A 15,371-nucleotide genomic window follows, 5' to 3' on the forward strand; every position below is an offset into this window, starting at 1 on the left:
AGCTCGATGTCTCGGATGACAAATATCTAAAAATTGGCCAAATACATTCATTTCTTCAACCTCAACTGGGCAGTTTTCTACAAGGAGGGGAGTCAGTTTTTTTGTCAACATTTTTGCAAGTCATCATTTCCTTTCAATTGACTACCCTTAATTTCAATGCTTGCAACTTCTGGTTTTGCGATGGACGCATCAGCTAAGACGTTACGTTTTTTTTTCACCGTCTTTTTCTCCTTTACTTTACAGGCTCAAGCCTGCCTTCCTGCCTACTACCACTTTTTCATTTATTTATTTTATTTTTAACACCTCTCTCCACCCAAACTGCCTACTGTTGTTTTGTAGTAATCTCTACTTATATATAAAACTACCTTTCGCCCATTCATGGAATATTGTTGTTATACCTGGGTTGGTGTTCTAAGCATTAGCTTCTTCTCCCTCTTAGACAGAGTTGAAAAAAAAAAAAAACTTCTAATCTGATCAGTCTACACAGCTCCAGTCCCTGTCCCATCACTGCAGTGTTGCATCCCCATGCTTGTTTTACAAGTACTTCAATGTAATGTCCTCAGATGAACTTACTACTCTGATGAATCCTCAGCGTAAATATCCCTGGCTAACCTAATAATCAATGAAACCCCCACTTCTTCAGTGTTAAGGTCCCTGAACGTTGGATGATAATAGTTTCTTTCCTTGAACTGCTAGCCTTTGAAATTCCCTTCCTGCTTCCTGTTTTCCTGACTGTACCAACATGTAGAAATTTAATTGCAATCTGAACAAATGTCATGCTATACAATACCCCACTTAGGATACCCCTATGTATATGACTCCAAATTCACAGTAGCCTCTTACGTCTCTGTGGTCATGTGCCTTATTTGGGGTTAGCAGAGTTACCCGACATTGCCTGGCGCAAAAGTGTAATATACTAAAACTTATCTTTCTCTCCCTCTCTCCCCTCTTCCTTTTTTGCCCAGCTCCTTCCTCTCGCTGGACATACATACTTTTATAGAGTCCTTGAGAGATGAGTAGGCATAAGGGAAGCAACTTCTTGATTAAAAATATCAGAATTATTATGAAATTATGAATTATTAGAATATAATCTGGATGGAAAAACTGACCTCCTCTGACAAAATCTGAATCAATTTTAGGGTCAAGGAATGAATCTTTTTTTTTCTCTCTGAATTTTAGATATTCATTCACAGCAATATCAATCAAGAAAATTCGAACTTTGTGGGTGTTTGTTTTGTAGTTTTTTTTTGTTTTTACTTTTGGTCTGACATACATACACACAAACATTTGCCCTTTAAATTATAGATGAACTAAATTAAAAATAAATAAATATAAAATAAGTAAATGTTACAAATTACTTAGCTTAATATTTATGTAATATGAAGCTTGACTATTAAAAAAACCAAATTTACTAGTCAAGCTGATAATCTTGTATCTAAAGCTGAATGGACATTTGTATACTTTTAAATATTTCTTTTTTTTTTTTTTTTTTCCTATCCTCTTCAGGTGACTACGAGAGAAATGAACCCTCCTGATTCGCTTCACCAAGTGTTGATGCTTGCTGATAACGAGCAGGAACGCCAACGATGGGTCAGTGCTTTAGTGGAACTTCAAAAACATATGAGGCGAAGTAAATTATGTAATAAAGTGGTGAGTTGCAAAATTTCATTTTTAATTTGAACTATTGAAATAAACATAGTATGACTAGTATATGAGCGTGTCAAGTTTCATTTTTATTTAGCTTCTCCTGCTTTATAGCTAGTGTAAAGAAAAAAATGTTTGAAAATTGATAATTTTAGCAGTCAAAATGCTGAATTTTTTTCTTTTTTTTATGATTAAATGTATTTGAACACAAGTTCAACTTATAAACAATAGCACGGTTTATCCTATATATATATACATATCTATAAATATAAAAGCGAAAATGTATGTATGTATGTGTGTTCGCTTTTTCTGTATGTCTACAAAAGGCTTCTTTCAGAGAAGCGGTTGGTCGGTTCACAACTTTTTAAAACTTTTTATATCACATATAAATCGTAATATCTCACAGTTAACAACGAAGCTTGCCTGTCTATTTAATTTGCTCGATTTCGGGAAGATAAATATTCAATATTTGTCGTTCGCCGCATGCTGGTTAGTCTTTTTCCTATAACATCTTGGTGGTGGGGAAAAAAAGCGTTCAGCAGTAAATGAATACTATCCCGCAGTCAAACTTGACCTCATTAACTCATTAAAATGAGCACCTGCTAAATCCAACTAATTAAATAAATTCAAATGTGTTTCCATTAGCATCTCGCGTTGTGGCAATGGTTAACGTCCTATGTTTTTTTTCACACTTTAATTTACAACTTTGCCTCAACGGTTCGGGTTTGATCCTCATACTTACTTTTTTTTTTTTTTTTTTAACCCCCCCCCCACCTCCACCTCCAAACACCCGGGCAATGCCGGGTACCCCTCGCTAGTATATATATAAGGCAAAATGTGTGTGTGTGTACTTTTTGTGTATGTCTGGCAAAGGCTTTTGAAGGGGGAGGGGCTCGGCACGCTCACCCGTTCTTAAAACTTTTTATATACTGTCTGAATCATAATATCTACAAGTTACAAATGGAGGTCTCGTCTATCTTTAATTTGCCCGACTTTTACATGCTATTTTGGAGAGTTTTTTTCTATTGTCGAGTCTTCGTTTAGCTTTTCACTATAAAAAAAGCAAAACTGAATCCGTACCATCAGTTCCCCAGCACTCGGGGCAGGGACGTCCAAAAAGCAAATTGGCTTTGATCAATGCGGCAAAAACCGTCATATCAGACAATTGCTTTTCAAATGGACACCCCCATTTTTTAGGTAGACAGTTTAAATGCTTGGAAATTTCTTGCAAGTTTGAAGGCTCATGAAATAGTTTGTTTGGTACTTGTACAGTTTAATCAGGACATAAAAAATAAAATTTTGAAAAAGGTCATAGTGTATGTATTCATTATGGAATGAAGTTCTCAAAAAAAAAAAAAAAAATTTCACTTAATTTTATCAAGTATTTTTTTTTTTTTTTATAAATCACGTATAAACAATTTGTTATGATACCGAGTAAAAGGTTTGATTTTTAGGAAGAAAAGCTAGTATTAAAGATGGGGAAGGAGTGTTCGCGCTTTAAACTGAGTTATCTCCCCGTGGCGTGTTAAAAAAAATTCAACGATGACTACCTTCATTGCGCTCTCATAAAAACATGTACTCTATCAAATTAAGTGAATTTTTTTTTTTTCCGAAGATCTTCAGTCCAAAATGGATACGTACAATATAACCTTTCTTTTGATATTTTCATTTTTTTAATGTCTTGAATAAACTGTACAAGTACCATTTTTTTTTCTTTTCCCTTATATCAACTGTTAATAAAAGGTTTAAAAGGCTGACTTTTATTGCAGGTAAATAGAAATACGTCCTGATCGATTTAATTTTATGATATATTATTTTTTAAAAATAGAATTTTAAAAAAATTGTTTTATTTTAAGCTATTGCATTTTTTATTTGAAAAAAATATAAAAAATAAGGAAAGAAAGAAACAACATTGTTTTTTTTTTTTTTTTTCTGAGAAAGAAATCTTATATGTGTTGAGAATTATAATTTAGATAATTAAATTCTAATTCTCTTCTCATTCTTTATCAGGAAAATACAAGCAATAGTGTTTCTTTTCTTTTCCGTTTTTATTTTGCACTGCATGTTGTCGCTGAATCTAAGCAGTGAAAATATTTTGCATACCAGAGCAATAATCCGCTGGAATTGGACATAAAAATATACATTTTTGCTTAGAACAGAAGATTATGGCTAAGTGACAATATGTCACATTTAAAATGAAATAATAAATAAATAAAAAAAATAAAAAAATTGTCTGTATTTTCTGATGGAGATTTTTATATGGGTCGAAAATTTGAATTTAAATAAATGTTTATTTATTAAAAATGAAATATCTGCATTTTGACTTGTCTATTTTGCAAATCTAAAATAGTGAAAAATACTTTCATTCATAAATTTGAAACTTTGGAAAATAATGTGCTATTTAGTACGTGAGAGTAAGTAGTTAGGATATATATACTTACGCACATCTTTATTGGCCTATATATATATTGTTGAAACTAAGTTAATTTTAAACTTTTTGAATAAATAAATTTAAAAAAACAAACATTCTATGTTGTACTAGCATGTTAACTTTGCACTGGATAAATGACAAGCGTTAAGAGGAAAGGAAGGGGCATATATTAAATACTTAAGTCTTATGATTTGAAGACTTGAGTTCAATCCATTTACAGGGCAGTATATTTTCATTATTTTTTTCCCCCCTTTTTTATTTTTAATCACATTTAAAAGTAAACAATAGTATTATATAGATTAAGTTGATGCCAATGGTAACAAAATGTTAGCGTTTTATTTGTCTTTTTGTTAATAGTTGACGTCATGTAAAAAAATAAAAACAACTTTGGTACTTCTATATTATAATAACAAAAAAGATAAAATTGAATTTTAAGTAAAACAAATGGTACCTATGTAATTGTTATGTCTTAAATAGTAACATATCCCAAAATTATGAAAAACATTAGGGTAGAAAAAAAATTATCAATGAAAAAGTTTTCGATAAAGTTAAAATGAGACATAAAACTTGTCTGACATTTTGAATTACGTTCGTTACATGACATAAGCAACAGAACTTAATTATCTCCCCTGTCAACTGATCTTCTTTTTTTTTTTAATATAGTGATTTCACTTCCTTTCACAAATTTCTTTTTTTTCATTAATAATTATTTTTCTACCTTAAAGTTGGTCCTGGATGTGACCTTAAACTATATCCGATGGTGAGGCCCCACCTTGCGGCCTTGGGGAGTGTGGAGCCACCCTTTAATTGCTATTGCTCCCAGGTCCACTCTGACCCGGAGTGGTAGTACCTGTTGGGGTTCCAAATATGGATTAAATAGAATCCAACTTAAAAAACAAATACACCCCATTAAAAATCGTTCCTCAAAATAACTAGATTCGGCATTAAATAACCTGAAAAAGGTTGATATGCCGTAAAACAAAAACAACCAACCAACCAACCTTAAAGTTTTTCATCATTTTTTGATATGTTACTATTTGAGACCTGTTAGTGCCATTTGTTCCACTTGAAATTCTATTTTTTATTTCATTATTATAATATAGAAGCACTAAAACTTTAAATCTGAATGTTTTACAAATTGTTTCGCAATGTCTTCAGATCCAATACATGTTCCATAAACTATAGGTAAATAAATATACATTTAAAATATTGAATTACCTTTGCAAAACCATTTTTACTTAACAGTTAACGCACTTATCATTGTGTTAATTATATTATTTATTATTTTAAATTTTTTTATTTTTCAAGGCTATACAAGCTCAGGAATTATATGATAATTCCATGTCTTTGGTGAAAAGTACAAACTCGGCTGTTATTCTTGGTAAGTATCAAATAACGTGACAAGTTAGGTTGATCATACTGTCTATATATATATTAATGCTATTCTTGATCTTATATATATATTCTTGTTTCTTCATTTAATGCTATTCTTGTTTCTCTTATATATTGCACATGAAGACTAAAATTACTAGCAACCATACTAATTAAAAAAAAACTACAGCCCTTAATAACCAGATCTCATTTAACATTGGGACAAATACATTAACTGTATTCAATAACTAACAATAAATAAACTAAATAACTAAAATATAAAATGAGAAAATCAAAATTAAAAATAAAAATATTTTGCCCCTATCCATCCTGCATCCATCTTTATAACCAATAAAAAAAAAAAAAAAAGACAAAAAAAAAAAAAAACTAACTCAAAATACACCAAACCTCGAAAAAGAAAATGACAACATGGTGGATGTACCGATAGAAAGCGCTTGAGGAGAATATGGCTGAACAACAACTTTTGGATGCCATAATATACAATGTGCAAACTGAAATAAAAAAAAGACCGCTTGGCGAATTGAAAAGATATCCAACAAAACCGGATAAAAGAACTCTGTTGTATTCAATCAGATGTGCTTGAATAATGACTTGCTGCCAAAATATGCATATATATATATATATATATATATATATATATATATATATATATATATATATAATTAAATGAAAGATGAGGAATAAAAGTTATATATAACTTTCTTATATCATCAGAACAATAAGGAAAAGTTAAGGGAAAAAACCCCACCTCTTTAAGCCATGGTGTTTCAAAGCTAAATGCTTCTCATCAGAAGTGAAGGGCCAGAATTATGCAAATATAGAAAAAAAACTGGCTTAATGACATTTAGAAATGAAATGAGAATGAAGGAATAGGATAATATGCTAAATAGTAATTGAAAGTAGGTACAACATATAAGAGTAAATTGAAAGGGTAATATATATGTGTAAGTAACATTTTAAAAAAAAAATACAAGCCACTATGAAATAATTGGAATCATTAAGGGAGAGCCAATAATAAAAGAAGAAAGGAAAAAATAGGGAAGATAGAAGAGAAATTTAAGAAAGAAACAAAGAGATGCTATTCTCTATCTATATAAGAGCCAGGTACGTCCAAGGATGGAGTACTGTTGCCACATCTGGGCAGGAACTGCTAGAAAGGACTTGGCCTGCCTTGATAGAGTTCAAAATAGACTTCGTAGCCTCGTAGGAGATGTCCTTTTCTCTTCCTTGCAACCTCTATCTCACAGAAGAGATGTTGCGAGTTTGTCTCTGATGTATCGTTATTTTCATGGAAAGTGTTCCACTGAGCTTCAATCTATGGTCCCCCCTTGCCAAACTTTCACAAGAAACACTCGTCTAGCTGAAAACACTATCAATAATTCCCCCCACCCTTTATCTGTGCCTAAACCTAAACGTAGATTCCATGAACAAAGCTTCTTTCTTAGAACTGCACGCCTGTGGAATTGTCTTCCGTTTTCCTGCTTTCCGGCTGACTACAATATGGTTGTCTTCAAGTCTAACGTAAATAAGTTCTTGATGAGCCGTTCCATATAAGTTATCAAATTTACCAAATTTTCATTACTAATGATTACTATATTGTCCAATTTCTCCTGTACACTCTTTAACCCTTATCCTTGAGTGGCCTCTGGGCCTTGATAATGTGGTGATGTCTATGTAAAAAAAAAAACAGAGATGAAAACAGTATATAGGGGATATTGGAATACGTATATAAATAGATAAAATAAAATAAAACAATCTGAAAGAGACTTATGATGTATCACAGCTCACCAGTGTGGCTAGCCTAGCAACAATCCTGATTCAGGAATTGAATCTTCAACCATCTAGATGATAGTCAGCACTTGCAAATGATATCTCCAAATGTCTTTATGTAAACATTTGATTGCTACTTTAAAAGTGCTCCATTTGTTTGTTTATTGACAAAAAAAAGAGCTTTATATCATGGTTCGTACAGACTTGAAAAGTCCTTGAATTTTGACTTTTGCCTTGAAAAGGCCTTATTTCTATTATTACCTTGAAAAATCCTTGAAAGTATTGCAAAATGTTTTGAAAATTTTTGAAAAAGGCCTTGAAAATTGTATTCTTTATGTCGAGTAAAAATTTTTGTTGATGTATCTTCTATTATATAAATCTCAAACGTTTGTCTGTGTGTGTGTGTGTGTTCGTGTATTCATATTTCCACTAAAAACTTTCATTGGCTGTATCGGACCGGGTTGAAACCAATATCATCTGAAAGAATGATCCCTCGGATGCATAGTATGTGAAAATTAGAAAAAAAAAAAGATTGTTGTGGTCAACTGGACCATTTCTTGCAAGGGGGTTCACTTTTTGCAATGCGATTTTTTTGCAAGTCATGCACATGTAGTAAATTGAAAGCATGTTTAGAAACATTTTGCAGGCTCATGACGTCATAAGTTGTTGTGGTTCGATGGGCAAAAGCGTTTTCCAGTAACTTTTTTCTTTCTTTTGCATTTCATGTTTTCTTACTGTAGCTAATTTAAGAAAAAAAATTTTTTTTATGGTCGCACAAGCACTTGCTGCTATTTTGATTTAAAGAAAAGTTGTTTTGATTTTTATCGTTTTTTTTAGGGAGGGAACGAGAGGGGGGGTCCAGCATATGAGCAACAAAAAGTAGGGAAGTTGTCACTTTTTATTTATTTATTTATTTTTTTTTTTTACGATTCTGTTCTTTTCTGGAGGCTGCTCAATATCCTTAGTATAGCAGCTGTGTCTAAACTGAACTTCTTGTCCACCCAGGCAATGCTGGGGATCCATGCTTGTTAAAAAAATAAATTGGAATAAATACTTATAAATCATTTTTTAAGTATTAATAAAAATACCCTTAAAATATTTTTTAAGCATGAAAAATAAAATCGAAATGTGTTCTTGTGAAACTGCATCGTATTGTACATACAAGAGTTGCATCCCTTTTCTAGCTTACCGAAGGAGGCACATGCACTTTGGATTCGGCAACTTATTTCTTTGTCAGCACGGTTGTCAGTGTTTAAAAGTGCTTCGAAGATATTTGAAGTTTTCAACAACTTTTAACACCTCGCCGTTGATTGTTATTATAGGCTCTTGGGGTCATTGTTATCTGGTGAAGGCTGATGCATCACTTCTGTTTTTCTTATGTTGATTTTTAAGCCAATCTTCCTGGCTGTTTGAGGGAAGGTATCTGAGCTTGATTGTGAGCTATCTGAGCAGTGTCGTCTGCAAACAGCAGTTCTGTTATCAGCTCCTTCCTGGTCTTGGTCCTGGCCTTTAGTCTTGCAATGTTGAACAGTTTCTCTCCGGAACGCATGCAGCTGAAGACACCTTCTTCAATGTTTTCATAAAGCAGCATTAGGACGGTTGTCAGAAATAGGGTGAACAGTGTTGGGGCCACTACGCACTCTTGTTTGGTGCCTTGATTTACTTCCAAGAGTTTGCTTTCTAGGTTCCCTACTACAACTCTCCCTTTTTGTTCCTTTGTGAAATTGTTTGATAATTCCCATGAAGTGATTGGGCATCTGAACACTTTAACAAAAAATGCTGTGATTTGAAGGTGCACCATGTGTGCTTACTTGCTGGGAACGCTTTACACTATATACTGGGTCAAGGCCATCAATCCTTCAGTCTGAGCTGTAAGGAAGAGTTCTCCATCCAAAACAAAAGAACCCAGGTTCAAACATCTAAAGATAACTGCCATTTGCTTCACCAATGTTAAATAACAAACTTTCGGATCTTTGCTCAACCAGACTGACACATTAGGACCCATTACAGAGTTCCTTGGCTGAGCTCAAAAGAAACTCAACTGTATGGAGATGCATACTTGCCCAAACTGCCTTAGATTTGAACAACGTGTAAAATTTTCAAGCTTTTAATACTTGAGAATTTTTTTGAAAATTTTATGCAGTCAGACATTTGCTTCCAAATTTCTTGCAAATTTAAAAGTTCATGAAATAGCAATACACAAAGACAATAAAATGCTTTAAATAATTAGATTTCAAGAGGATTCTGCTAAAATAGTCATATTTTAAAAACCGAAGACTTCAAGTCCCCAAAATACAACTGTTTTGTCCAGAAATGAATATACTTTCAAATGAATTAATAAATAATAACATACATTATATATTTAAAGAGTTTTAAGCAAATAAAGTGATAAAAATGTGAACATCATAAAACAGCATTTTTGGTTAGGCTTTTGAAAAAAAGTTTTTAGCTAGAAATTACATTTGATTTGATAGTTTAAATGCTTTCAAATTTGAAAGCTCATGTAAAAAGTTCATTTACATTATATCAACTGTTAATAAAATATTCAAAGGTTGACTTTTATTGCATGAAAATAGAAATGTGTTCTGATTAATTTAATTTTATAATAAATTATTTTTTTAAGTAGAATTAAAAAAAAAAAAATGCCTTATTTTAAGATATTGCATTTTTGATGAAAAAAAAAAAAAATGAATATTTGATTAAAAGAAAAAAAATAAAGTGTAAGTCACATAGAGATAGATGCGCAAGAAATTGCCTCATAATTTTGTTCATATAAAAACTGAAAAATATTCATTTGTAAACGATTAAAATAAAAAAACATTTATTTATTTGTGAATTATAATCCCCATTTTCATAATCGTTGTTGTTTCACCACATTTTGGCTAACACATTCTGACTTTTTTCAGATGATTAACCCAGACGGGATAAGAATGTTGACTCTCGTAACTGTGCCCCAGTAATTACTGCCTTCCATAGTTGTTGTTGTCTCACCATCTTTTGGCTAACTAAAACTCTGGCCTGCTTTGGGTAGGATTGAAACTGCTGTCTTCGAACAAAGTTACCTGGAACTGGAGAGATTCAATGCCTCTATCCACTGCGCCATGAGACCTGCAGTTAATCTCCTGAAGAAGACCAGAGGATGAGTTAGCCGAAATGTGGTGAAATAATTATGAAGATGAGGATAAAAGTCTGCAAATAAATAAATACAAATTACTTATCTCAAAGGATTCCAATAAAAAATATATAAAAACGAATTGCCTTCCTTTTCAGAATATACATTAGAATCTCAGGATACAGCATTAATCCGTTCCGAGGTTGGGGTCGTAAGGTGCCTAAGCAAAATTTTATACGGTACATATTAAGCATTAGTAACAAAATACAGTACATTATAAATAACACTGTAATGAGGGGTAAATACCATAACCAGGGGTCGGAAAAACATCCTATTCCACATTGTAACATGGAAAAAACATATTCCGGGGTTCCAATGTATAAAATTGACTTATTCAGTCAGTAGCAATATTACGATTCCTTCTGCCAAAGACGTTATGTTTTTGGGCAACTTTGTTTGTTTTTAGTAACAGGAAAGTAGAAAGTGGACCTTGGTTTACTTTAGTCAGTTGCATAACTCTTGCTTCCCTAATTTGGCTCTTCTAATCCTCACATTCCATGAGCAATGTTTTTGACAAAGGCAGAACAATTGCTGTTTTCTGGGTTGGAATCTGTCCAACTAACACTTATTGTTAGCTAGATTTTAATCTTGAAGTAGTAATATGTATGTATGTATGTGTGTGTGTGTGCGTATGTATATATATATATAGAGAGAGAGAGAGAGAAAAGGAACAAACTAAGTTATATGTCCATCAATGTTTTGTCTTTATTGTAAGACTTCTTTGTTACAATAAAGACAACACTTTGGACATACAACTTAGTTTGTTCCTTTTTCATCTCTTTATCTCATTGGAATACTATTTTCATTATTCTCATAAATGACCATATGTTGAAACAACCTCGTTAAATTCAATGGTTTCTACTTTTGTATATTTTTACCTGGAATATATATATATATATATATATATATATAACAATATAGCTACATTCCAAGTTCCAATAAAACTAATTCCTTTGTATATGCTGTTATAATTAACAAACATAAAACTGAAAGGATTGGTGTACACAAAGGATGAAATATATAGGAACATGCCTTTTTAATGTAGCATGTATTTAAGCAAACCGCACACACATCCATGCATACACCTTTTAACCAACGCAATCTCCACTTTCCCCAACTGGTGGTGCTTCCTTTTTCCTCTTCCGTTTTCTCTCTCTTTCCACTCGAGACATGGAGCTGACCACACGTGTTTGCCTTCAATTCAAACCTCAAATGTGAGTGGCACGCCAGTTACGTCCATACCTCGACAGGACGTTTATCTTTTCTCAAGATAGGTTTTGTACAAACAAACTCTTACACACAATAAACTTCCAAGGTATACTTCTACAAACTCTCACATACATTCACACATGCATACACTCAACAAATGGTCATCTACATGTATGCTAGTTATAAACACACAAACACTCTGTAACATTTGTAACCTTTCTGTGTAAATAAATATTCCTTGTACATATGTAAATATATGATCTTGTTTCAGTCTGCTTCATTTCAATGTCTTAAATGTACTCATAAAACGTGCCATTATTGTTGTTTTCTTTATTACGCTGTCCCAGTAACGACGACCTCCGACAATCTAGCTTATTGAACACGCAGCCTACAACGAGAGGATCCAGCTATACAACCAGTATACTAACTGCACACCGGCTCCTCCACAAGTATAATTGGAAAAGCATATTTTCCCCAAGACATATATATTGGTTCTTGTCCAGAATTCACCCTACATTATAAAACAAAAATAAAGAAAAATCTGTATGATGTACATGCTCATCACAAAATGAAAATATCATATTCCAAAAATTATATAAATTAAGCAAGTAGTTTTATTTTTAAATAAGGAAATCAAGTTTTATGAGTAACCAAAGAACATCTGTCTTACTCACATTTTTCGAAACCATCTCAAAAAATAAATTAAAAAAATAAAGGGAGATAACTCAACATAAAACTTGCGAGATTTGTGTTGTAATGTCTATAAATTCCCATTAATCAATTAAAAACGATTTTCTTTATGAAAATGAAACTACGTAATCGATTTACATATTTTTTTTGAATATGATATTTTTGTTTTGCAACAAGTATGTATATCGTACATATTTTTTATTTTTGTTTGTCGTTTTTTTAATACAGGGGAATCCTGGACAAGAACAAGTTTTTGTTAGTTCCTTACATCAAATGGCTTCACGCTTTGTCGAGAACACTTTTTATAAAAAAACAAAAACAAACAAATTTCAATTAATTCTGCATGTATACAGAACTAATATTAATTCCATTAGTTTCTAAATTGCAGGTTTCTTGGCCTAATATAAAACTTTTTGATTTTCTTTTTTTCAGATTCTAACAGATTACTTATGGGAACAGAAGATGGACTCTATATTGCTGAATTAGCAAGAGATGGTAAATTTTATATCTTATATCTAAAAAAATAAGTCACTGTTTGTTTGTCATAGATTCGGATGATTCCAACTAAACTACTCAGATAGAAGGTCATGTAATTGCTGATGGATCCAGGCACCTGGCAGTCACTTGCATTAGATGGAGTCAACCTAGAAGAGATAAAGTCATTCATCTACCTTGGGTCAATGATGGTACCATCTAGACAAGGGACAGCTGAGGTTGAATGTTGTTTAGTAATAGAATGGAGCCATAAATAGATAGTAACATTTAATGCTAGTAAGACTAGGCTGCTCTCTTTTAACATATATATAGACTTGTTTGTAATATTCCGAATTTTACTGGGTTTGTATAATTCAGTAAATTTTCATATACCAATGAATTTTGAGCCAGAGAGATGACTTAAATTGTAAGCTACAAAATTATCATATTTCATAATTCAGCATTCATATACTGTATTAACAAAAACCAAGACTTCAAAAAAAGAATTGATAGCAACAAAAAGTGTATTTCATTGTTAGTTACAATTGTTTCAAGACTAATTGGACAAATTCGAACATTATGGCGTTTGAAAATTTTAACATAAATGGCCTTTCTTCAGACTTCAAAAAAAAAACACTTTAACAATAGAATATTATGTAAAGACATTTATGCTATGAAGGGAGATAATCCCGCTCGTTATTAATTTTTAAAAATTAGCTGAAATCATGGGAAACCAAGATTGCTGTAGGTACTCATATCAGTTAAAGGGAGACAACCAGGGCCGTTTGATGTTTCTAGTTTGGTAAACCCTAAAATGCGTCTAGCAATTATTAATTAATTAAACAGATACAGTAAAGGCTAAGCTAGCTTATTCAGCAAATTAAGATTTTAAAGTATATCTTTAATCCTGAAGCTGATTATATACCCATGGGTTTAATCTACGTCTGCCATCCATCCATAATCTGCTGGGGTTATTCATGGCTCCAGAACCAAAATTACAATTCGTGAATTGTGTTCTTGGATATCTAATTAAAATAATATATATCCCATTAATAATTATTCTGATAATAAAACCAGTCTTTAGCTCCAAGTGTGTTTTACTCCGATAAAAGTGGTGTTTACCCTTGCATTTTTGGATAAAATCATTTAGAGCAAGAGTAATTTTAACAAGCAGGGATTTTTCAAGTTTTACTTGTCAGAGAACAGTATTAATTTCCAATTCACTAATTGCTAATTTTAAATATATTTTCTTATGATATATACCTATCCTTAATTCAAAATGGTGTAATGTAAACATATTAAAGGTATTTGCAGCTTCTCTTCCAATTTTCGGATTTTAATCATGTCAAATCACACTTCATTTCCTTTTGATGGATTGATTGTTGCTATTTCTTCTGATGAGTTTAGGCGTAATAGATTCACTGATTGATATAATAATTAAGTGATTGATTTTTTGCTACGAAATACTGTCAAGAATTGTAAAAGTCAACTGAATTTAAGGAATAAATAATATGATGGTCAATATCCTGAATTTGTGAACATAGTTTTTTGTCATTTATTCACACACACACACACACACATATATATATATATATATATATATATATATATATATATATATGAAAGTAATCATTTAGTCTAAGTTACAAACGATTCCCCCATTCTTTATCTGTGCTGAAATCTCAACACAAATTCCTAGATCAAAGCCTCTTTCCCAGAACTGCCCATCTGTGAAACACTGTTCCGCTATCGTACTTGAATACAACGTGGTGCCAGTTTAATACAAGGTGGTAGCTTTCAAGTCCAATGTAAACAAGTTCTTGTTGAACCGTCCTTATCAATAATCAAATTCTACCCAATTTACACCATTAATGATTACTACACTACCACCTTACATTTATTAATCCTTATCCTCTAGTGACCTTCGGGCCTTGATAAGTGATGACTCCCATGTAAAAAATAAATAAATAAATAAATAATGATTTTGTTCTTTTATTCCAGTTTTGACGAGGGTAGGTGACAAAAGTGAAAAGAAAGCAGTGTATCAAATGGAATTAATATTGGAGGAGCAGCTGATAATTTTCATCAGTGGTAAGAAAGATTTGTATCTTTTTTTTTGTTTTTTTGTGCACATATTTTCTACAGTAATTTTTTTAAAAACGATTAAATGTTGACTAAACGTTTCTACAATGCGCTAATATTCAACAGAAGATACTAAATTAATAGTGCTTGTGCAGTATAGCACTTTTTTTTAATGAATGCATTTCAGGTAAAAAAAAAAACAAACAAAAGCATTTCATTCTAAAAAAGTTATGAAAAAAAATGATCCAATAGAAAATGCACTAGATCTATTTTTCATTAAAAAATATAGACACTAGTAGTCCGACATTTTCTATTCAATGGATAAAAAAAAGGGAGATGATTCAGTTTGTCATACAGAATCGGTTACACATTTCCTTTGATATTAAAGCATCCAATAAAACTCAATAATCCAATAAATTCTATTTTTATTTGTAATTAATTTTCTACTCAATCATTTTTATTTCATAATTTTTGGAGAGAAATGTCTTCTCAATTATTAAATCCTTT

At 31.8% G+C, this 15,371-nt stretch overlaps 1 protein-coding gene across 8 annotated transcripts in view; it reads left to right on the forward strand.

Annotated features, from left to right (window-relative positions):
- The window catches only part of LOC145268301 (serine/threonine-protein kinase MRCK alpha-like), a 350,826-nt gene that overhangs the window by 262,242 nt on the left and 73,213 nt on the right, over nt 1-15,371 (forward strand). For all 8 annotated transcript variants that reach the window (XM_080123725.1, XM_080123727.1, XM_080123729.1 and 5 more), the window contains 4 exons: nt 1,507-1,650; nt 5,384-5,456; nt 12,741-12,803; nt 14,784-14,873. In XM_080123725.1, the coding sequence (XP_079979851.1) occupies nt 1,507-1,650; nt 5,384-5,456; nt 12,741-12,803; nt 14,784-14,873 (370 nt within the window). The remainder of the gene's footprint in view (nt 1-1,506; nt 1,651-5,383; nt 5,457-12,740; nt 12,804-14,783; nt 14,874-15,371) is intronic.

The sequence above is a fragment of the Euprymna scolopes genome, chromosome 43, assembly GCF_053919585.1.
Source record: "Euprymna scolopes isolate OS-2025 chromosome 43, ASM5391958v1, whole genome shotgun sequence".
NCBI classification, from domain to species: domain Eukaryota; kingdom Metazoa; phylum Mollusca; class Cephalopoda; order Sepiida; family Sepiolidae; genus Euprymna; species Euprymna scolopes.